This window comes from Trachemys scripta, chromosome 10 (genome assembly GCF_013100865.1).
Source record: "Trachemys scripta elegans isolate TJP31775 chromosome 10, CAS_Tse_1.0, whole genome shotgun sequence".
NCBI lineage: Eukaryota > Metazoa > Chordata > Testudines > Emydidae > Trachemys > Trachemys scripta.
Window position 1 is genome coordinate 14,936,359 of NC_048307.1, and position 22,431 is coordinate 14,958,789.

At 45.8% G+C, this 22,431-nt stretch overlaps 2 protein-coding genes across 2 annotated transcripts in view; one reads left to right on the plus strand and one right to left on the minus strand.

Annotated features, from left to right (window-relative positions):
* The window catches only part of BRI3 (brain protein I3), a 28,058-nt gene extending 20,497 nt beyond the window's left edge, over positions 1-7,561 (minus strand). Inside the window, exons 1-2 of the mRNA XM_034782974.1 lie at positions 7,119-7,561; positions 1,879-1,987 (exon numbers count right to left, since the gene is read on the minus strand). Of these exons, the coding sequence (XP_034638865.1) occupies positions 1,879-1,987; positions 7,119-7,287 (278 nt within the window). The 5' untranslated portion in view covers positions 7,288-7,561. The remainder of the gene's footprint in view (positions 1-1,878; positions 1,988-7,118) is intronic.
* A 14,629-nt stretch (positions 7,562-22,190) lies between these two features.
* Positions 22,191-22,431, plus strand: part of TECPR1 (tectonin beta-propeller repeat containing 1) — a 38,976-nt gene continuing 38,735 nt past the window's right edge. Inside the window, exon 1 of the mRNA XM_034783723.1 lies at positions 22,191-22,315. The gene's annotated coding sequence lies outside the window, so the exon portion shown is untranslated. The remainder of the gene's footprint in view (positions 22,316-22,431) is intronic.

The window sequence follows — 22,431 nt, forward strand, 5'->3', positions numbered from 1 at the left end:
AGAAAGAGAAACAAGAATTACATAAAAACCTGTAAGAGGCCACTGATGTTTAGTCCAGTGCAGAAGATTCACTATTTTCAAGTTAAATTCCCTTTCAGATTCAGAGGTTTTAAGGCAAGAGGAGACCATTATGATCATTCTTGTCTGACTTCCTATATAGAAAAGGACATAGAATGTCACTTAGGGCACATCTTCACTACCCGCCGGATCGGCAGGCAACAATCGATCTATTGGGGATCGACTTATCGTGTGTAGTGAAGACGCGATAAAAAAAAAAAAATCGATCCCCGATGGCTCTGCTGTCAACTCCGGAAATCCACCGCGGCAAGAGGTGGAAGCGGAGTCGACGGCGGCGCAGCAGTGGTCAACTCACTGCCGTCCTCACAGCCAGGTAAGTCGACCTAAGATACGCAACTTCAGCTACGTGAATAGCGTAGCTGAAGTTGCATATCTTAGGTCGACCCCTCCCCAGTAGTGTAGACCTAGCCTTAGTAATTCCTCTATCAAGCTCTATTTTCTGGCTAAGTTAGAACATTTTTTAGAAAGACCTCCCATCTTGATTTAACAGCTTCAAGTGATGGAGAATCCACCACGTCCCCAACTAAGCAGTCCAATGGTTAGTTACCTTCACTGTTAACAATGTGCATCTAATATCTAGCCTGAATTTATCTAGCTCCTACAGTTTCAGCATAAACTGATAGTTCAACAGCATCAGCCCTTACACAGCATTTTAAGAGCCTCCACCTTTTGGACCCACCTTTCTAGGAAGAGGTCAGACTTAGAAGGCAGGCTCCGATTCCCCACAGTACAATTCCATTCCACAAAGGCCATAGGATGCTTCATTCATATCATCTTATTACTGTGTTGAGACTCATTAGAACATTACTCTAGCACAACTGTGCTTGATACCACTTGTGCTATTCTGGTGGGTCCGTCTCCTAAGCACAGATCTCTGAATAAAGGCTCAATCCTGCAAGGTGCTGCTCCTGGGCAAGATCCTGTAAGTACAACTCTCACGCGCTTCAGTGGAAATTGAAGGAGCTCAGCACCCCACAATTGCAAGTGTTAAGATAGATCATAAAGAAAGCCCAGGATTAACCTCAGAAATGATCTGATCTCATCACCTCTTGTGAATATGCTCTCTCGTGTATTCTTTTGGAGCTGGGCTGACCAGAATTGAACGCAGTAGTCCAGGAGAGGAAGCATAATTAATTTATATGGTGGCATATGTCCAGTATTCTCTATCATTTTCTTTAGAGCATCCTAACTTCTCTTCAGTGAGTAACAGTGGTTTAATAATGATTTTAAATAAAAAAAAAAAAAAAAAAGGAGTTTTGTCTTATTAATCAGTGGAGGAACTTGCAATTAGTTTTTTCTGATTCCTATGTTCTATCTTGGGATAACACCTTGCTGTTATCTGCCAATTCTTCCGCAGCAAGCAGACTTCCACACTCCTAGAATCATCAATATTGTACCAATACAAACAAGAAACCACCCCTGCCAAGAGAGCACTGCCCACTACTTCAGCCATAGTTTAAGTAAGTACAAGGGAAGGAAAAATCCCAGGTTTTCTTCATCAATCTAGAGAAGGAAAATCAACAAAGCTGACTAGGATCCCAAATATGGGTATTGTGTAGGTAGGAGTCCTTTCTATGGCAATGGTAGGTGACAAAAGGGACTATGGTCATAACACTGGAATGAAACTTTCTGTGTTTGGTTATGGTTGAATGGGATGAGTGAGCGCATCCCACCATTACTTTATAGATAAAATATTCAACTAATTTCATTTTGATATTTAAAACCAAGAGGTCTGTGGTTTCAAGACCGGAGATCTGTAATTTATTTTAAAAGCTGAAAAACAACTGGAAAGAACTGTACCTGCAGGCAGGGCAACCTCCAACCACTACAACGGAGGTGGCGGTAGCTGGCTGTTGAATGATGGTATACATGTTGGGATAGTTATGTTGCGGTGGTGGTGCAGCATATCCTAGAACAAAGAGAAATGCAAATGAACCTCTGGTCATAAAGTGGGGGGGGGTTTGTTTGTTTTTAAAACAGATAAAGGACACAATGATTCCTTAGACAATGGTAACTTGGAAAGGTAGATTTCATTTTCCACAACAGAAAGACACTTGATATCATAGGATCAATTCTACAGTAGAAGCACTTTGCCATTATAGTTCTATAGGTATACTATACCAGCAATGAGTTCTTGGTGTGTACATCTCTTATACCAGCAAAACTGTGCTTTCTAACTTAGTCCAGCCACTAACCCCCTCCCCAAAAAAACAAACTACACCTCTACCTCAATATAACGCTGTCTTCAGGAGCCAAAAAAAAAAAAAAAAAAAAAAAAAAAAAAAAAAAACTTACTGTGTTATAGGTGAAACCGCGTTATACTGAACTTGCTTTGATCTGCCGGAGCGCGCAGCCCCGCCCCCAAGAGCACTGCTTTACTGTGTTATATCCGAATTCGTGTTATATCGGGTCGCATTATATCAGCGTAGAGGTGAATATAAGCAAAAGCACAATTTTGCTGGTTTTACCATGCATACACTAAGAGTTTATACCAGCACAGCATCTCTTCTCTCCCCTCCCACCCAACATCACTACGTAGGCGGAAGTTTCTAGATATGGCCCTAAATCTGCTTAACAAACAAAGCAACAGAACTGTAATCTGAATAAGACTCAGAAAAAAAATTCATTGTATGTGACAAGACTGTGGCCCCAAAAGGTGTATTCCTCAGGACTTGGGAGGACACATACAAGAACCTGAATCAGAGGTAGAGTTGGAACAAATCCTTCTGAAGGGGACATGCTAATGAGCAGGGCTGGCTCCAGGCACCAGCGCAGCAAGCTGGTGCTTGGGGCGGCCCATGGAAGGGGGCGGCACGTCCGGGTCTTTGGCGGCAAGTCCCTCAGTCCCTCTCGGAGAGAAGGACCGGCCGCCGAATTGCCACCGAAGGATGAAGCAGCACGGTAGAGCAGCCGCCGAAGTGCCGCCGATCTCTGTTGTCCCCCCCCCCCCCTTTGCTGCTTGGGGCAGCAAAAAAGCTGGAGCCAGCCCTACTAATTAACATGTCCTTGCAAAACTATTTCATAGGCCTGAATATTTAATACAATTTCAGTCTAAAATGCACATAAGGCTAATAATTAACTTCAAAGATTGTGTTTTAATGTTACTGGAGAAGAGGATGAAAAAACAGTTTAACTGAACAAAAGGTCACAATTTTCAGTTTTAGGCATCCAAACTGGTGGAGACAGGATGCAGTGTTTCTCTGGCTGCCAGCCTGAAAACTTCCACATTAGTTAAACTGTGACTAATATACAATAGCAGGAGTGGAGAGAAAGAGGTAGAGGTAAAGAAATGGATGAGACATCTTGAAAACCGAGAAATGAAATTGCTTGGAAGACCCAACCTGGCCAGCAAGCTTGTGCGTGTTCTAACAACTGTATTTAGAAAGCAAACTATTTTGCAAATCATTATTACATAAGTCTCAGAAATGCAACTACAAGTTTGTTGTTTAGCAAGAGACTACGCAATGACATATCCTGCCAAATAGAGAAACTGGGCTATTATATTTATTAGAGCATAAGCTTTCGTGGGCTACAGCCCACTTCTTCCGATGCATAGAATGGAACATATATTGAGGAAATTATATATAATTCTTATCAAACTGTCTGTACTGGGCTATCTTGATTATCACTTCAAAAGTGTTGTATATACACACACACACACACACACACACACACACACACAACATGAACAGGTGGGAGTTGTCTTACCAACTCTGAGAGGCCAATTAAGTAAGAGAAAAAAAACTTTTGAAGTGATAATCAAGATAGCCCAGTACAGACAGTTTGATAAGAAGTGTGAGAATACTTACAAGGGGAGATAGATTCAATGTTTGTAATGGCTCAGTCATTCCCAGTCCTTATTTAATCCTAAATTGATTGTATCTAGTTTGCATATCAATTCCAGCTCAGCAGTCTCTCGTTGGAGTCTGTTTTTGAAGTTTTTCTGTTGTAAGATAGCCACCCGCAGGTCTGTCACTGAATGACCAGACAGGTTAAAGTGTTCTCCCACTGGTTTTTGAGTATTATGATTCCTGATGTCAAATTTGTGTCCATTAATTCTTTTGCGTAGCGACTGTCCAGTTTGGCCAATGTACATGGCAGAGGGGCATTACTGGCACATGATGGCATATATCACACTGGTAAATGTGCAGGTGAATGAGCCCCTGATGGTATGGCTGATGTGATTAGGTCCTATGATGATGTCACTTGACTAGACATGTGGCCAGAGTTGGCATCGGGCTTTGTTACAAGGATAGGTTCCTGCGTCAGTGTTTTTGTTCAGTGATGTGTGGTTGCTGGTGAGTATTTGCTTTAGGTTGGGAGGTTGTCTGTAAGCGAGGACAGGTCTGTCTCCCAAGATCTGTGAGAGTGAGGGATCATCTTTCAGGATAGGTTGCAGATCTTTGATGATGCGCTGGAGAGGTTTTAGTTGGGGGCTGAAGGTGACAGCTAGTGGTGTTCTGTTATTTTCTTTGTTGGGCCGGTCTTGTAGGAGGTGACTTCTGGGTACTCTTCTGGCTCTGTCAATCTGTTTTTTCACTTCAGCAGGTGGGTATTGTAGTTTTAAGAATGCTTGATCGAGATCTTGTAGGTGCTTGTCTCTGTCTGAGGGATTGGAGCAAATGCGGTTTTATTTTAGAGCTTGGCTGTAGACAATGGATCGTGTGGTGTGTCCTGGATAGAAGCTGGAGGCATGTAGGCAAGTGTAGCGGTCAGTCGGTTTCCGGCATAGGGTGGTATTTATGTGACCATCGCTTATTAGTACAGTAGTGTCCAGGAAATGGACCGCTTGTGTGGATTGATCTAGGCTGAGGTTGATTGTGGGACGGAAATTATTGAAATCATGGTGGAATTCCTCAAGGGCTTCTTTTCCATGGGTCCAGCTGATGAAGAGGTCATCAATGTAGCGCAAGTAGAGTAGGGGCATTAGGGAATGAGAGCTAAGGAAGCGTTGTTCTAAGTCAGCCATAAAAATGTTGGCATACTGTGGGGCCATGCGGGTACCCATAGCAGTGCCGCTGACTTGCAGGTATATATTGTCCCCAAATGTGAAATAGTTGTGGGTGAGGACAAAGTCACAAAGTTCAGCCACCAGGTTAGCTGTGACATTATCGGGGATACTGTTCCTGATAGCTTGTAGTCCATCTTTGTGTGGAATATTGGTGTAGAGGGCTTCTACGTCCATAGTGGCCAGGATGGTGTTTTCTGGAAGATCACCGATGGATTGAGGTTTCCTCAGGAAGTCAGTGGTGTCTCAAAGATAGCTGGGAGTGCTGGTAGCGCTTACTTAATTGGCCTCTCAGAGTTGGTAAGACAACTCTCACCTGTTCATAGGGTGTGTGTGTGTGTGTGTGCGCGCGCCATTCTATACATCCGAAGAAGTGGGCTGTAGCCCACAAAAGCTTATGCGCTAATAAATTTGTTAGTCTCTAAGGTGCCACAAGTACTCCCGTTCTTTTTGTGGATACAGACTAACACAGCTGCTACTCTGAAACCTGGGCTATTATGACATCAGGCTCCTTACATCATCCAAGTTGTGATGTTTTGGGGGAGTTTCTTAATGAATAAATTCCTTTAAATTTAAGGAATCACAGGAAACCCATTAAGTGTACTAGTTAAGAAAAAGTCAAAAATAATTCTTGGGGTTTTTGTGGGCAAGTGTGCTCTGACTTACTGAGTAAATGGTAATCAAATATCTATGGTCCCAAGCCTAAAGGCACATGCTTAATTTTATGCACTGTGAATAGTCCCACTGAATAGGGCTACTCACAATGCATGAAATATGGTACATGCCTGAGTCTTTACAGGATCTGGGGTTAAATACTACTTGATGCACTAGTTTTTCTTCAAATGTGGGGGGAGGGGGGGAGAAGAGGAGGAGAGGGATTTCCACTGAGAAATTGTCAATAGTCTAGTTTTGTTTCTTTAACTAGATCCAAGTCACACTAATTTCAAAGTCAACAGAAGGGGTTACACTCAGTTCCAGAGAGATTTCAGCAGCTAACAGTGAATTTACATTAGAAAACACCACATTTAATCAGAGGAACAGGGGGAATGTGTGCATGGTAAATTGTAGCTTTGGGAAGAGGAAGTCAAACACCAAGTGCTAATGTGTGCATCTTTGTATGAAGTCCTGATAATTCCATCCCCCTTCAAAATAAGGGCAGTACAGTATCTCAGTAGTTAGTGACAGCAGAACACAAATACAGCTAGGTAAATAAAAAGGACACACATTGTACCTTACAAGCAGTCTTAAGTGGGAAGAAAGGGAGGAGCTTTTCGAACATCTGGCACTCCTGACCAACTTGTTTTCTACTCCAGCTTGAGTATTAACCAAGCCACTGAGGGCAAAGTGACATACGGTTTTTACAGGGAAGTGGCACACAACTGTTTAGCAAAGTGACTGTGAATTTCTCCTGCGACAGCCCAATACCATGGCTTCATACACCAGCAGCTAGGTTTTGGTCTGACAGGCCACAAAAAACTTTTTCTAAGAGATCTAGTGTCTCTAGCAACCAGATCATCACAGCCCTTCTATTGGCATAGCCACGTAGGATACGTCACTTGCACCACAGCTCAGAGATATTTAACTCGACTTTAACACAAGAGTTTGTTCGACTTGCAAGTCCAGCAAACGAGAGAACGCCTTCTATAGAGTTGCCTCGGCTTCTGGAGCACAGCAATTCCCGGGCTTATAATGATTGATTTCATTGGCGGTGGGAGGAAGGGAAGAGGGAGGATTTATTGGCTCGCAAGGCTTTAGTAACACATTTCCCCGCTAGTTTTTCACTCACACAGTGCAACAGCCGCCAGAAAGACCCCCCTACACACCCCCACCCCGCCGGATTAGAGCTACACACCAAGCCCACGGCGGGGCTTGTACACGGCACCTCGCAGAGTTCTGCAAAGTTTGTTTTGCGTCTCACATCCCCACCCCTCCCGGACCAGAGCCAGGGGCACACCGCTTAAAACTTCAAACAGGGCCCTCTGCACAAACGCACAGCTCCGGGCCTCGCCCCCCGGCCCGGCCAGCGACCCACCTGCAGGGGCAGCAGCAGCGGCAGCGCTGGGGTAGGGGTAGGGCGGAGGAGGCTGGAAGCCCGGCTGCGGAGGGGGGATGGCCCCATAGTTGCTCTGTCCGTAGTCGCCCCCCTGCGAGGCCGGGGTGTAGGCGGGGGGCCGCTCCTGCAGAAGAGGCTTGTTATCCATGCTGGGACGCGGCGAGGGGCCCCCGGGGGGAGCAGCGCAGAGACCCCGCGGGGAGAGGAAACGGCGCCCAACTTTCCCTGGGCCGCCCCCCGGCCGGAGCGGGGGAGCGCGCCGCTAGAGAGGGGCTCTCCGCCAAGCCAGCCGCCCCCGCACCCAGCGCATCCGCGGGGGGAACGGAGCCCAGGCGCCCCCAGCCAGGCAGACAGCAGCAGCAACGCGCCCGCTGCCGCGGCGGCTCCCAGCGCTCGGGCCAGTCACAAGACTGAGCTCACGTGACGCGGCTCCCCCCGCAGCGATCCGCGGTGACTCTCCGGCCGCCGCAGGAAACCCGCCCTTAAAGGAGCCGCCCGCGCCCGCGCCCCGCGCGCGGCACCCACCTGTTCAGCCCCGGGCCGCCGCGCGCGTGCGGCCCAGCTGGGTCCTCAGCAGCGGGGAGCCGGGGCGCAGCCGCCTGAGGGGCAGGAGCCCGGGCGCGTTTGCGTGGAGACCTGTGGGCTCAGCGTCGTGTCAGTCAGTCCGGGTGGGTCGGAGACAAAGCAGCTCGCGGATTTTGTAACGTGGGGTGCTTCGTTCATTGGGCAGATATCAATATGATGCCTTCTATTGCCGGTGCTCGGTGCTGTAGGGACAAAGTGGGGGACACAGTCCCTGTCCCCCGGAGAACTGTCAGGCTGAAGGGAGTGGCCTTTGTTCCAATCTCTCAGGCACCTGGCGCCAGGTTTAAGAGCACACAGGCCATGAAATAAAATAGCACATCCAGCAATGAATCCTCATCCCGTAAGAAAAACACACCAACCAAACACTACAGACTGACAGCTAACCCCTAGGGAAGGGAGACTGTGCGGCTGTGGAGTCTGTTTCAAAGCTGAGGGGGTTGGTTTGGGGTTTTTTTGTTTTGTTTTTATGGTGATGTAGGATTGTGTGTGTGTGATTTGCTGAGATACCATTTAAAAAAATCTCAAACAAACCCCAGCTGAGATCCTGCCCCCGTTGCAAACTGACAGCTTGAATCTGCCAAAACATAATGAAGAATGAAAACCATCACTTTATATTCCTTATCCAGTTGATCCGAGCCACGGTTCTCATCTCACTCTGAGCTGGAGGGAGAGCAGGACTCAGGCTCAAGTTTCTTTAAATCAAGAAGACTCAGGGAATTGGAATGAAAGGGAGTGAGGACAAAGACCACCTACCCTCCCCCATCCTGCAAATGTAATTGGATCCACTTGGACAGACTTATGCAGAACTCTAATCACTTCAGCTGGACTCCAAGCAGGCATAAGTATCGGTCTATACAGATTTCAAAACCAAATCAGAAAGGAAATAAGGCCCTTATCCTCCAAAGACTTATGCACATACTTAAATTAATGCATTGGGAGTAGTGCCATAGCAGTCCAGAAAGAAAAAAAGAGATTTGTGGGCGTAGGGAATGAATGGAAACATTTTCTAAAGATGAACAGTTATAGCAAATTTGTTCTAAGGAAAAACTCTGTAAGTGAAGAAAAGACATAAGGTCTAAAAGGAAATGAATAGTGAGGTGTAGGAAATAATTTTACCTCGGTATTTGGGATTGGTGAGACCAATACTGGAATACTGTGTCAGGTTCTGGTGTCCATATTTTTAAAAGGCTGTTGACAAATCTAGATTCTCTAGAGGGCATAGAAAAGAGCCAAAAAATGATTTGAGGACCGGAGATAAAGGCCTTACAGTGAGAATTAAAGAGTTCGATCTGTTTAGTTTATCAAAAAGAAGACTGTGAGGTGATTTGATTACCTTCACAGAGAGAAAATACGGGGTACTAAAAGGTTCTTTAATCTAACAGAGAAAAGCAAAACAAGAACAAATAGCTAGAAGCTGAAGCCAGACAAAAATCAAGTTAGACACAATTTTTTAACAGTGAGAGTGATTAACCACTGGAACGAAGTACAAAGGGAAGTGATGGACTCTCTGGCTCTTGATGTCTTCAGATCAAGAATGGATGCCTTTTTTGGAAGATCTGCTTTAGACAAACACGCCTGTACTGAGCCCAATTATTAGTAACCGAGTGAAATTTAATAGCCTGGGATACATAGGAGGTCAGACTAGATGATCTAATGGTCCTTTCTAGCCTTAAAAGCTATGAAAATCTGTGAGCTGCTGGAAGAGAATAAGGAAAGTAGGGGGGAAGCAAATACGGAGTTGCTTGCTTTCCCCAGTATAGTAATCTGAATCAGTGATTTCTTGGTGCTTTGACTACTAGTAGTTATTTTTGAAATCTGAGTTCTTGACTGTTGTCCCTCCCCACCCCCTGATGTATCAATCACTATCAATTTCTATTCGATACACGTCTGGGAATGTTCCATCAGTCCAGATACCTAGATGGCTCCCATCACTGCAGTAGCTAAGTGCTCCCAAACATTTAAGGACCTATCCTCACAACACTCCTGTGAGGTAGGGAAGGATTATCCCATTTTATTGCTGGGAAAACTAAAAAGCGAAGAGATTAAGTGACTTGTGCAAAATCAAACAGGAAACCTTTGACACACCTGGTAATGGAGGCCAGATATCCTGAATTCCAGTCTAAGACCAGGGGAGGGAGGCATGCAGGTCTGCCTGCCTTTTTTTCCTCTCTTGCTCCAGACCTGCAAGCCTCACTCATTAGGAGGAATTCAGCAGTGATTCTGCAGCAACATTTACAGGCTCCTTCCTGCTCTGGGTGATGAAGGATTTTGCTCGTGTGTATGTGCGTACGTGCTATGTGAGACTTTAAAGCCTCATTGAAACAGGAACACAGCGCAATCCTTTCTCATCAGAAACAAAGGCACTTCCTTAAAATGAATGTCATATGGCAGGGAGAAGACTCCCTTCTAAAGAATTGAAACTGAGGAGGGCTGGGAAAAGACACAAGAGGGAAGGGAAACTAACTAGATAGTGCTTGCAAGATTTTCATCCTCAGTGAAATCATTTTCCTTGGAACTGTTAAATTGCAAGAGGGGCTCTGCCTCAACCTGGAAAATTTACATGAGAAAGATGCCCAGCACATGATGAAGAAGATTTTACATGTCTTAATTGTGAAAGGCACCTAGCAAAGTCCATCATGAGGGAGAAACTTTAAAAACTGCCTTAAAGTGAACCCCATGTGATTCAAGCCTTGGCGAGGGATTTCCCCCAATTACAGCCATTAGTGTTCCTGCAATCCCTAGTGTAGACAGGCACCACCATTACTTCTACTGGGGTAAACTTCTCCTGTGCAAATATTGGCCAGGCCTTTCTACACTATGGGTTACTCTCAACTTTCCAAGGTCCTCCCTCCACCTGCCCATGGAGGGAACATTAGTGCTGAGAGTGACATCCAAGGTCCTCCCTCCACCTGCCCACGGAGGGAACATTAGTGCTGACAGCGACATCCGGCCCCATGCTAGCTAAAATCAGGGCAAATCTCCAGACTAGATGAGGCCTGAGTCACCTTCCCAAGTGAGTGAGACTTGGTAGCTCTGAAGAGCAAGGGCAACAGCAAGACAGGTGTCAGGAAGGAAGACAGTTAAATAACAATCCCCCTCCATGAGCAAAGGCTAGGAAACTTCAGCTCCCTGAAGTTAGCTTAGCATGTGAGCTTCTTGGGCAATACTGCACACTAGCATCATGTGGATGTGATCGTGTCTGGAGACATTGTTTTTCTTATAGTCTTGGATTTTGAAACCACGAGAATGCTCCGTGAACTTTTACTCCACAAGGGCACCATCCCGTTCCCATTGAAGACAATGGGAGTCTCTCCACTGACTTTAATGAGAGTTGGACTGATCTAGGATTTAGAACTTCTAATTTAAAACAAGCAAGAGGAAACTCTGCCACAGACTTAGCATGTGAGCTTCTTGGGCAATACTGCACACTGTACAAGTGTAGCAGTTCCACAGCCTCCGACAGACCTCAAGGAATGACACTCGAGGATATAAATAATACTTCATCTTTATATAGCACTTTGCAATATGAATGAATCCCCACAAAATCTCTAAAGGATCAGTTTAAAACAGAGGACAGTTGTACTGTTCATATTTTTACCCAAGGGCAGGGAAGTTTATCTTTCAGGAGCACAAGCTTTACAGGCAATCAGTCCTGCAGGAAATAGTGGATATGGCCAGAGGGTCTGACATACGAAGCCTCGCATAGATGAAACAAACAAGAGGAGCTCTAAGCCTAGCAAGGCAAAAGTAAACTGCAAAGGGGAGAGGGAATGACTTTTCTGTGCCCATTTTTGGCCAACATTTTCTGTAGCACTGTTCCCTTGTTCATATGCACCTTTTTCCACCAGGAGCTAAACTGACTCCCATGGGATCAGAATTTAGTCCTAAGGGAGTCAGCCAGACACTCCTTGCGTCTCCAGAGTGATGATCCAAACTGGAAGGCTCTGCTATATGCGGTCTTCTCCCTAAAGCATTTCATGCACACACCAGACCCTGACACCCCCCACCGCAACTAGAGGATGAGAGCAAGGCAGATGGATTCTGCTCAATTCAGGTTTACAATGAGTTTTCCAGTTCAGCTTGAAAGTGGCTTGCAATTAAAAATAATTGAATTTACACCTCTCTTTACTGTGTCACTAACATGCATAGAGAAGGCTTGAAAATGTCTTTTGTTTGTAAATCTCTTTCCTAATTTTTTATCCTATTACACACGCCAGCTCTTGTCTATCCTATTTTATTGGACTCTCTGGGTGACTGGAGAACAAATGGGATCATGACATCACAAATAACATCACGAAGTATGGGCTGGATGAATGGACTATAAGGTGGATAGAAAGCTGGCTAGATCATCGGGCTTAACGAGTAGTGATCAATGGCTCCATGTCTAGTTGGCAGCCGGTATCAAGCGGAGTGCCCCAAGGGTCGGTCCTGGGGCTGGTTTTGTTCAGTATCTTCATTAATGATCTGGAGGATGGTGTGGATTGCACCCTCAGCAAGTTTGCAGATGACACTAAACTGGTAGGAGGAATAGATACGCTGGAGGGTATGGCTAGGATACAGAGGGACCTAGACAAATTAGAGGATTGAGCCAAAATAAATTTGATGAGGTTCAACAAGGACAAGTGCAGGACAGAAGACTCACATGCACTGCTACAGACTAGGGACCAAATGGCTAGGCAGCAGTTCTGCAGAAAAGGATCTAAGGGTTTCAGTGGACAAGAAGCTAGATATGAGTCAACAGTGTGTCATTGTTGCCAGGAAGGCTAACAGCATTTTGGGCTGTATAGGAGCATTGCCAGCAGATCGAGGGATGTGATCATTCCCCTTTATTTGGCACTGGTGAGGCCTCATCTGGAGTATTGTGTCCAGTTTTGGGCCCCACACTACAAGAAGGATGTAGAAAAATTGGAAAGAGTCCAGTGGTGGGCAACAAAAATGATTAGGGGGCTGGAGCACATGATTTATGAGGAGAGGCTGAGGGAACTGGGATTATTTAATCTGCAGAAGAGAAGAATGAGGCGGGATTTGATAGCTGCTTTCAACTACCTGAAAGGGGGTTCCAAAGAGGATGGATCTAGACTGTTCTTAGTGGTACCAGATGACAAAACAAGGAGTAATGGTCTCAAGCTGCAGTGGGGGAGGTTTAGGTTGGATATTAGGAAAAACTTTTTCACTAGGAGGGTGGTAAAGCACTGGAATGGGGTACCTAGGGAGGTGGTGGAATCTCCTTCCTTAGAGGTTTTTAAGGTCAGGCTTGACAAAGCCCTGGCTTGGATGATTTAGTTGGGGATTGGTCCCGCTTTGAGTAGGGGGTTGGACTAGATGACCTCCTGAGGTCTCTTCCAACCCTGATATTCTATGATTCTATGAAATGACAAGAGATGGAAATGTGAGCAAATATAAAGGGGAAGAAATTTTATTTGGATTACTTGGGGCAGATTGTGACCCCCTTGCTCACAGCAAACAGAACCGTACAGCATGAGTAATCTCATTAAAGTTGATAAGACTCCTTGTGCAGTAAGGCATTACTCAGTGTGAATAAAAAGAACACCATCTCACCCTACGCTTTATATGTTTGTTTTTGTATACACCGATATATCTCAAACTCCTGACAAATACTTAGGAGAAAAGCTCTCCCTTTTTTTAAAGATACATATAGTTTCAACTGATCACTGAGAAACGTCCCACCCCATTTCTCTTATCCTCCAAGGAGTCCCCTAGCAAAAAGTGGTAAGAAAAGACATGACATTTCTTCAGGAACAAACAAGCCAAAACCCCAATTCATTAAAAAAACCCTTTCAGGCCTTCTTTGTGCATCACAAAGAATGAAAATGGTCCAAACCCATTTCTTCCCCCACCATTGGTAGGCCTTTTCTAGAATCTAGCTTTCCCTAAAGCCTGGCGTGATAGGAAAATCGAGATTTCAACAAAGACCTGAAGGTGAGTCATCTCCTCTCAGCCTCCCTCTCTAATTGCTCTTGGACTCTCTCTCTCTGTATTTTTTCTTAATACCATAGAAGGCAAACATTTCAGAGCCTTTGGATGAAATCACTTCCTGCCAGCCTGTGACTTGTTAGCTTTCAGTTTTGTTTTCAGTCCTGCGAACCACTTTCTCTGGAGCTGTTGTATTGCATTGCTAGACTGATCTTTTCCAGTTACCCATGGAAGAAAAAAGGAGATTCCCCACTTTTACAGGGGGACAGTTATAAAGGAGTTTATAAATAATATGCCTCAGGATTCATCCAGATACTGACCCCTTCTATGACCCTTTTTAACACTTTGGCAGTGCAAACAGATTGTAAGGCTGATTGATTCTGAGGATTCCTTGACGCAGGGGAGTCCTTAGATGGTACAGAAATGACACCTGATGTTTTCCAGTTTGAAAGAATTTGTACATCTAAACCGGGACTTTCAAAGACACCTAAGGTACTTGGAGGCTCAAGCATCCGAATCACTTAAGAGTCTTAGAAAAATCTCATCCCTTATTTACTGGTCATTGTTCATGCCACTTACTTTTTGCATTTCTCTCCTGCTGGACAATGATACTAAACTAGTCAGTTCCACCTCTGTTTATAGTCATTTTCACTTTCCTGCCTTAGTTTGTTGCAAGCATTTGGGTTGCAGGCCTTCAGGGAAATGTTTATTTGCTTTGCTCTTAAAACACTTGCCATTGGAATTGTTTTATATTTGGTGCAGACATTTTTCTGTAATGGTCTTAGGTTTCATAAAAGCTTCATTCTACAAATGAATTGCCCTCACAGTGTCCTTTCAATTCTGTAAGTGTGTCTAGTGACTGTGATAGGTACGTACAAATTACAATAGAAATGACACTTAGCAAAGCTTTTGGTATTTGAAAATCATGTAGTGAGTATGCGCAGCACATAAATAAGAAACAGTGTGAGCAAAGCAAAAAATCCCGTCAAATAAATAGTTATCTCTACCCCCAGATCATTTTTACTGTCTTTGTAAACACTTCATTTCCTCTATTTTCCAGTTTGTATATCCACTAGATATTTAAGGTTTTTCTTGTTCTGTATTAAGCAGCAGATGTTGTTGGGCACTGACCAAAACTGCTCTTTTTATGGCTAATTCTGATTTCTTTATACCAGTGTAACTCCATGGAGTTGTTTTACACCAGTATAAGTGAGATCAGAACGGGGTTTACATATTTAAGTCCACATAATACATAGTTAATTGAAGTACTAGGCACATGTACAAGTATCTGAACTGATCTCTCAATGGGTCATACGTACCAATATTCAATTGTGGAGAAGCTCCTTTTGTACCCTTTTTGTAAACAATAATCCAAATAAATTTGAAACTTGATAATAAGTCATCTCAAAGACTGATGCATTGAAAATTCAGCAAAATTACTTAGTCCTTAAAAATCTGATACAGAGAGAAATAATAAAACTTGGGTTAAAACTGCTGGATTAAAAATTGTTCTGGAACCTCAGAATAAACTTTATAAACAGATGTTTAATCCTTGCTGTCTGTATGGAGAGATTCAGTATCATAAAGACAACGTGATATATGGTTTATGATTTATAACTCCGAGTATGTCCATAAATCAGTTGTTGGCCTCAGTTGCTATTGATAGTGCCTTTATAATAATAACAATGAGGAGTCCTTGTGGCACCTTAGCAGGGCTGGCTCTGGCTTTTTTGCCGCCCCAGGCAAAAAAGCCGCCGGCCGCTCCCCCCCCCCCATGGGGCGGGGAGGGCAGCCGGAGCCCCGGGGGGAGGGCGGCGAGCTCCGGCCGGGGCTCCGCTCTCCCCCCGGCGGCCGGGGGGAGGGCGCGGGGGGAGAGGACGGATGGAGCCCTGGGAGGAGGGCGGCGAGCCCCGGCCGGGGCTCCGCTCTCCTCCCGGCGGCCAGAGCGCAGGGGGCAGGCAGCAAGAGCCCCAGCCAGGGCTCGCCGCTCTCCCCCCGGCGGCCGGGGGGAGGGCACCAGGGGGGAGGGCGGCCAGAGCGCCGGGGGGAGGGCGGCGAGCCCGGCCGTGGCCCCGCTCTCCCCTAGGGTGACCAGACAGCAAGTGTGAAAAATCGGGACAGGGGATGGGGGGTAATAGGAGCCTATATAAGAAAAAGACCCAAAAATCAGGACTGTCCCTATAAAATCAGGACATCTGGTCACCCTTCTCCCCCTGGGGGCCGGAGCGCCGCGCCGCCCCCCTCCAGGTGCCGCCCCAAGCACAAGCTTGGTGGGCTGGTGCCTGGAGCCGGCCCTGCACCTTAGAGACTAACAAATTTATTTGGGCATAAGCTTTCGTGAGTTAAAACCCACTTCATCAGATGCATAGAGTGAAAAATACAGTAAGCAGTATATATATACACAGCACATGAATAGATGGGAGTTGCCTTACCAAGTGGGGTGTCAGTGCTAACGAGACCAATTCAATTAAGGTGGAAGTGACCCATTCTCAACAGCTGACAAGAAGGGGTGAATATCAAGAGAGGGAAAATTATTTTTGTAGTGCTAACAAGGCCAATGTAATCAAGGTGGACGTTGGCCATTTCCAACAGTTGATAAGAAGGTGTGAGTATCCAGTAGAGGGAAAATTACTTTTTGTAGTGACCCATCCACTCCCAGTCTTTATTCAGGCCTAATTTGATGGTGTCCAGTTTGTAAATTAATTCCAGTTCTGCAGTTTCTCATTGAAGTCTGTTTCTGAAGGTTTTGTTGTTGAAGAATTGCCACTTTTAAGTGTTATTGAGTGTCCAGGGAGATTGAAGTGCTCTCCTACTGGTTTTTGAATGTTACAATTCTTGATGTCTGATTTGTGTCCATTTATTCTTTTGCGTAGAGACTGTCAAGTCTGGCCAATGTACATGGCAGAGGGGCATTGCTGGCACATGATGGCATATATCACATTGGTAGATGTGCAGGTGAACGAGCCCTGGCTGGTGTGGTTAGGTCCTATGATGGTGTCCCTGGAATAGATATGCAGACACAGTTGGCAACGGGGTCTGTTGCAGGGATTGGTTCCTGGGTTAGTGTTTTTGTTGTGTGGTGTGTAGTTGCTGGTGAGTATTTGCTTCAGGTTGGGGGACTGTCTGTAAGCGAGGACTGGCCTGTCTCCCAAGTCTGTAAGGGATCGTCCTTTAGGATAGGTTGTAGATCCTTGATGATGCACTGGAGAGGTTTTAGTTGGGGGCTAATGGTGACGGCTAGTGGCGTTCTGTTACTTTCTTTGTTGGGCCTGTCCTGTAGTAGGTGACTTCTGGGTACCCTTCTGGCTCTGTCAATCTGTTTCTTCACTTCACTGTTTCTGTTTTCTTCATTTATAATAATAGTTGAACAGAAAACAGTTTCTATGAGAATGGCTTTCAGTCCCAGATGCTGTCTGTAAAACAATTTTCAATCCTGGATACGATTTATAAATGTTGCAGCTCAGATCCCTTTTTCAGCAGCTACATTTCACAGAGGGTAATAACGATTCACAGTAAGTACAGTCCATACAATATGAGAAGAAGGTTTGCAAGATTGTCAGTCACAGAAGCTAGCTATAATTCTGTATATGACTATCTGGTTCCTGAAAGGCATAGTATTTTTAATTGAATTCTAGGCTCTCTTGCCAGCATTCCAGCCTGCATTTGTCCTTTGGATCTTCTACAATCTGGAAAGAAAACTAGACACCTTTAGAAGTTAAAACTATTAAATTGCCTTGCCCTCCATAGAAATATTCCTAAAGCAATTTATAAAGTACTTCTAAACACTCTCTTTAAAATTAATAGTTTGAATTATATATTAAATGTACATACAACTGGCATGAACTATGACAGGTAGAGAGAGATATAAATGGTGCATTAGGGCCCAGTCCTGCCACGGACAAAGCAGGATTGGGCCTTTTGCAAGAAAACAGCTTTATACAAGAGATATCCCACTGACACTAAAATGAAACAAATCTGGACTATAGTGGGTCGTAAGTAGATGTGAAAGATATGTTCAGTAGTGAGGACAGCATAAAACAAAGAAAGGAGAGGACAAACAACAAAACTATGTTGGGTGCTGTGTGTGGGTGTGTATTTATCACTCACGAGAGGTGCCAGAAAACAGACTTGGGTGACATCCTGGCCCACTGAAGTCAATGGGAGTTTTGCCATTGACTTCAGCAGGGCCAGGATTTCACCCTGGGACTGCACAGTTCTCTATTTTCCATAGGACAGGTAGAGCATGAGTTAGTAGCCTCCAAACGTCCCTCCACCACTGTGGGCCAAAAGCTTTTCCAGACCTATTCCATCCTTGGTCTCTTTGCTCTGACTGCCAGCAAGGGTGACAGTTAGTGATAACTGTGCTGGTGTTCAGTGACAGTTATCCCCCCAGAACTGGACTGAAACCAGGTGCTCTCTTCATTTGGGCCACTAGTTGGTAATATTGTAGCCATATTCCACCCTTCCAGATTTAAACCTCCGCAATATAGACTGGTGGCATCCTACATCATCCCCTCATGGCCTGGAGTGGCCTTGAAGGCACATTGCCTCAGTTTCCCCCCTGCATTTCCCCAGAATAATCTAGTCACAGCCAAGGTCTTTGAAACAATATTCCCCCTCTCTTGGGGGTATAATTTATTCAGTGCCATTCAGTCCCCTTTCTGCTCACCCCTCAGGTTTAGGGCTTCCCAATCCTTCTTGGGACTGTGGCTTTAAGTCCCAGCCTCCCTGCCTTGCAAACTCAGCCCCCTTAAGTTAAGGGTTTCACAATCCTCTTTCTTTGGTACTGCGGTTTTAAGTTCTGGCCTCCCTGGCCCACAGAAGTACCTCCATTGAAGACAGGTGTAGGTGAGAGAAAAATATGCTTGACTGTTCTGACCCTGTCCCTTCCTTGGGTGGGTTCCTCCACTGGTCTCCTCTTAAATACGACAGCTAGTTCCAAGTTCTCATCCTTCCTCTCAAGACTCTGTACCACTCCATCTTGCCTACAGATCTGATCTAATTTCCTTTAGTTCCACTCCACTGCCGGCAGGCCTATCTAACCTCCTGCCTAAACAATCGTTTGTATCCTGAGTCTACTGTCATCTTTGTGGCTTCCTTCTTGTTACCCCATGTTTGGAACTTCTGTATCAAGGCAGAAATTCACCACTGTGCAGAGGGCCAATTCAAGGCCTATCCACCACTGAAGAAAGACCATACTTATTTGTTTTCTCTCCTTTGCATTGCTCAGAGACATGGCCATTGTCAGGGCATGTGGTGCATTACGTGACTGGGCTCTACTGTCTGTCTCACTAAGTGAAACGCAGCAGCTGTCTGACAGCACAAAGCAACAGTACGCTATAGTTTAGGACAGGAAATGAAAGGTTTCAGAGTAGCAGCGTGTTAGTCTGTATCCGCAAAAAGAAGAACAGGAGTACTTGTGGCACCTTAGAGACTAACAAATTTATTAGAGCATAAGCTTCATCCGAAGAAGTGGGCTGTAGTCCACGAAAGCTTATGCTCTAATAAATTTGTTAGTCTCTAAGGTGCCACAAGTACTCCTGTTTTTCTTTTGACAGGAAATGAAGCATCCTGTATCCAATTTAAACTTCATGGGAATGCATGAAAGAAGAATGGAATTACCCAAAATGGAATTTGTTCAGTACAACTTTCCCCAACTCTAATGAAAAGTGTTATGGGATTTTAAGAACCACCAAGTGGTCAGAATAGTGGTTTTACATCTTGTCCAAAGGATGGCACCACTGTGCAGAGCTGTCCCTTGGGTACGGTAAATAGGGGCGACCACTCCTGGCCCCACACTATGACTGTGTGATTGGCCGGTGCCGGGTGCAGTCAGTCTTGGAAATGATGGGTCAGTCCCAGAAGTGACATATTCGTCACTTCCGCCCCGGGCTCCACATCCCCCTAGGGACGGCCCTGCCACCGTGCACTGCCAGCAACACAGAGCCCCTAACATTATGCTCTCTCATTGCTTCTGTAGTGACTGAGAAATGCAGTAAACACAGTACAGTACTGAATCATCAGCACCCCTTCCTTCAGCCCCTTGAATTTTCCAGTCAGGTTACCCATTACCCAAATTACTGTCCAGGATCGTCTCTGCTTCCCGTGAATGGACAACCCAAGGTAGCATGGCTTCTGGCCATATAAACGTGCAGAAACATTACCTACTGTCAAGGACATCAAAGCATGAGGAGGGAATCCATTGTTTATTTGTCTGTCCTGTTAGTACCTGCTTGTTCTCGTCTTGCTAGAAAGAAAAAGAAATTGGAGAAAGAAAAGAGACTAACATGATGTCTTCACTGCTAATCTCTTTACTTACCCTCTCTTCGGAACAAGTCACTTACAAAACCTTTCAACGTTAATCCCCCAAAGAAAGACGTGACTATTTAAAAGAACAGTTCCCTGCAATGGTCTGTGATCCAATTGTCATCTAAGGATTGATCTTGGAGGTGCTGAGCATCTTCACCTCCTGCACTTTGCAGGATTGAGCCCCCAATCATCCCATATCAACTGCATCGTCTTTTCAATATAAACTGCAAGCTCCTTGAAGCAGGGATTTTCTTCCTCTGTGTTTTGTACAGGGCCAAGCACACTGATGGCACATAATAAATCACAATTAGGCTCTCTGAGTTTTCATTTTTGACCTGACACTGCTTCTCATTGCAAGAGAGGAAGCTCGTTACTTTCTCAAAGCAGGCGTACCACTTTTCATTTAGGACGTAAGATCAAGTGCAGTATTAGTTCAGTGTTTGCTGCCCCTCATGCAAAGCTACCTCATTATCCACTTTCAAACCCCTCCTTATAATTCTTCTTTTCCATGATCCCTACAAAAAAATTGACAACAGTTAGGCTCCGGGAGTGCTGTGACCACTGCCTATCACCAACATTGTTTAATTGTTTCCTTGTATTTCCTTATCTGCCTGTATCTATCTGCTGTCTCTTTTCTTATACTTAGATTGTAAGTTCCTTGGGGACAGGGTCTTTTTGTTCTGTGTTTGTATAGCGGCTAGCACAATGGGGTCCTAATCCATGCTCTGGCTCCTCAGAGACTTTAAGGTCAGACAGGACCATCATGATCATCTAGTCTGAATTCCTGCACATTGCAGGCCACAAAACTTCACCCACCCACTCCAGTTATAGACCCATAAACTCTGACTGAGTTACTGAAGTCCTCAAATGATTTAAAGATGTCAACTTACAGAGAATTCACCATTTACAATAGTTTAAATCTGCAAGTGATCCATGCTCCAGAGGAAGGCAAAAAAACACCAGGGTCTCTGCCAATCTGACGTGGGGGGAAATTCCTTCCCGATCCCAAATATGGCCATCAGTTAGACCCTGAGCATGTGGGCAAGACCCACCAGCCAGACACCTGGGAAAGAATCTGTAGTAATACAGAGCCCTCCCCATCTAGTATCGCATCACCAGCCATTGGAGCTATTGCAGATCAGCTACATATCATTGGAGGCAGTCTCATCATACTGCCTTAAATTCTCATTGAGTATTTCTTGGAACCCCCACCCACCCCATTCAGGGTTCTGGGCTTCAGCTGTGAGGCAGGGGGGTCTCAAGGCTTTAATTCAAATTAAAATTCCTCTGTTCAAGCTAGCGCATTTCAGAGGCAATTGTTTGTTGTTGTTGCAAAGATCTTCCTCTGGCTGATACAGATTTGACTGAGTCAGACAACATATGCAGATGACCAACATCTAATGGTGGATAGCCACCTCAAGCTAATACTGCTAAGGGATGTGTTGGGGAGCTAGCTCAAGGGTAGAGCACTTGCTTAACACGTGAGAGGTAGCGGGACTGATGCCCACATTTCCAATGTGCTTTAGTCACATCACTCAATAAATTACTGGAAGGTGCTCTGACACTACGCTGATGAGGCCCTGAACAGAATAGACATTAGTATGGATATCACAGCATGCTGGGCAATCCCAGACCTCACCCCACAGAGATCCCCAAATCCCCTTGGGCAGGGGAGGGTCTCGTGACACTTCACCAACGCTGTATCACAATGGGATTTACTGGCATAGCATGCGTCAGGAATGATGGGCATGAAGATGAGGTTTCTGCCCCAAGCAAATTACAATCCAGTTGCTGCTATTATTAAATATTAATAAAGCGCCAACAGCATGCCAGGTGCTGCACCGGTCTGGGTCACAGCCATCCCTTCCCACGGCGCCCAGCATCAGGGGGCTGTGTCATGCCACCCATTGTGATGGCTGTGGACACTTCAGTTCGGGGGAGCACCGGACTGGGCCTCCTGACCTTTATGGCTCCAGTGAGGGTGTAGTGGCCTGGGGCTGGCAGCAGCCTGTGCAGGGACGGGAATGGAGGGACCAGATGTTCAGCTGCCAGCCTACAAATCTCCCACCCACGTGGGGGCCATCGCCCACCTGCATCCCGGGGGGGCAAGTGAGCCGTGGAACGCGATGGAGCCAGCTGACGCCACTCCCTAGCGAATAGCTGCCGGGCTTAGATCCTAGCTGGGATCGCGCAGCCAGTAGGCGAGAGGTTTACATTCGCACGCCCTTCCTGCTGGAGCCAGAGCTGTAGCGGCCCTAGTTGCTGTGGTGGCTGGGGCTGCTCGTGCAGCTGCGGACGGAGGCGGGGGGAAGCGGCTGGAGCGGGAGGAGGGGCTGCAGGAGGAGCAGGTAAGGGGCTGGTTCCCGGGAGGTGGTGGGGCGAGGGCCCAGGGCTGGAGCAGGCACCACCGTCCCTATTCCTGCGGCCAGCAATCCGAGCTCTCCGGCTGGTGCCTGGACGTCTT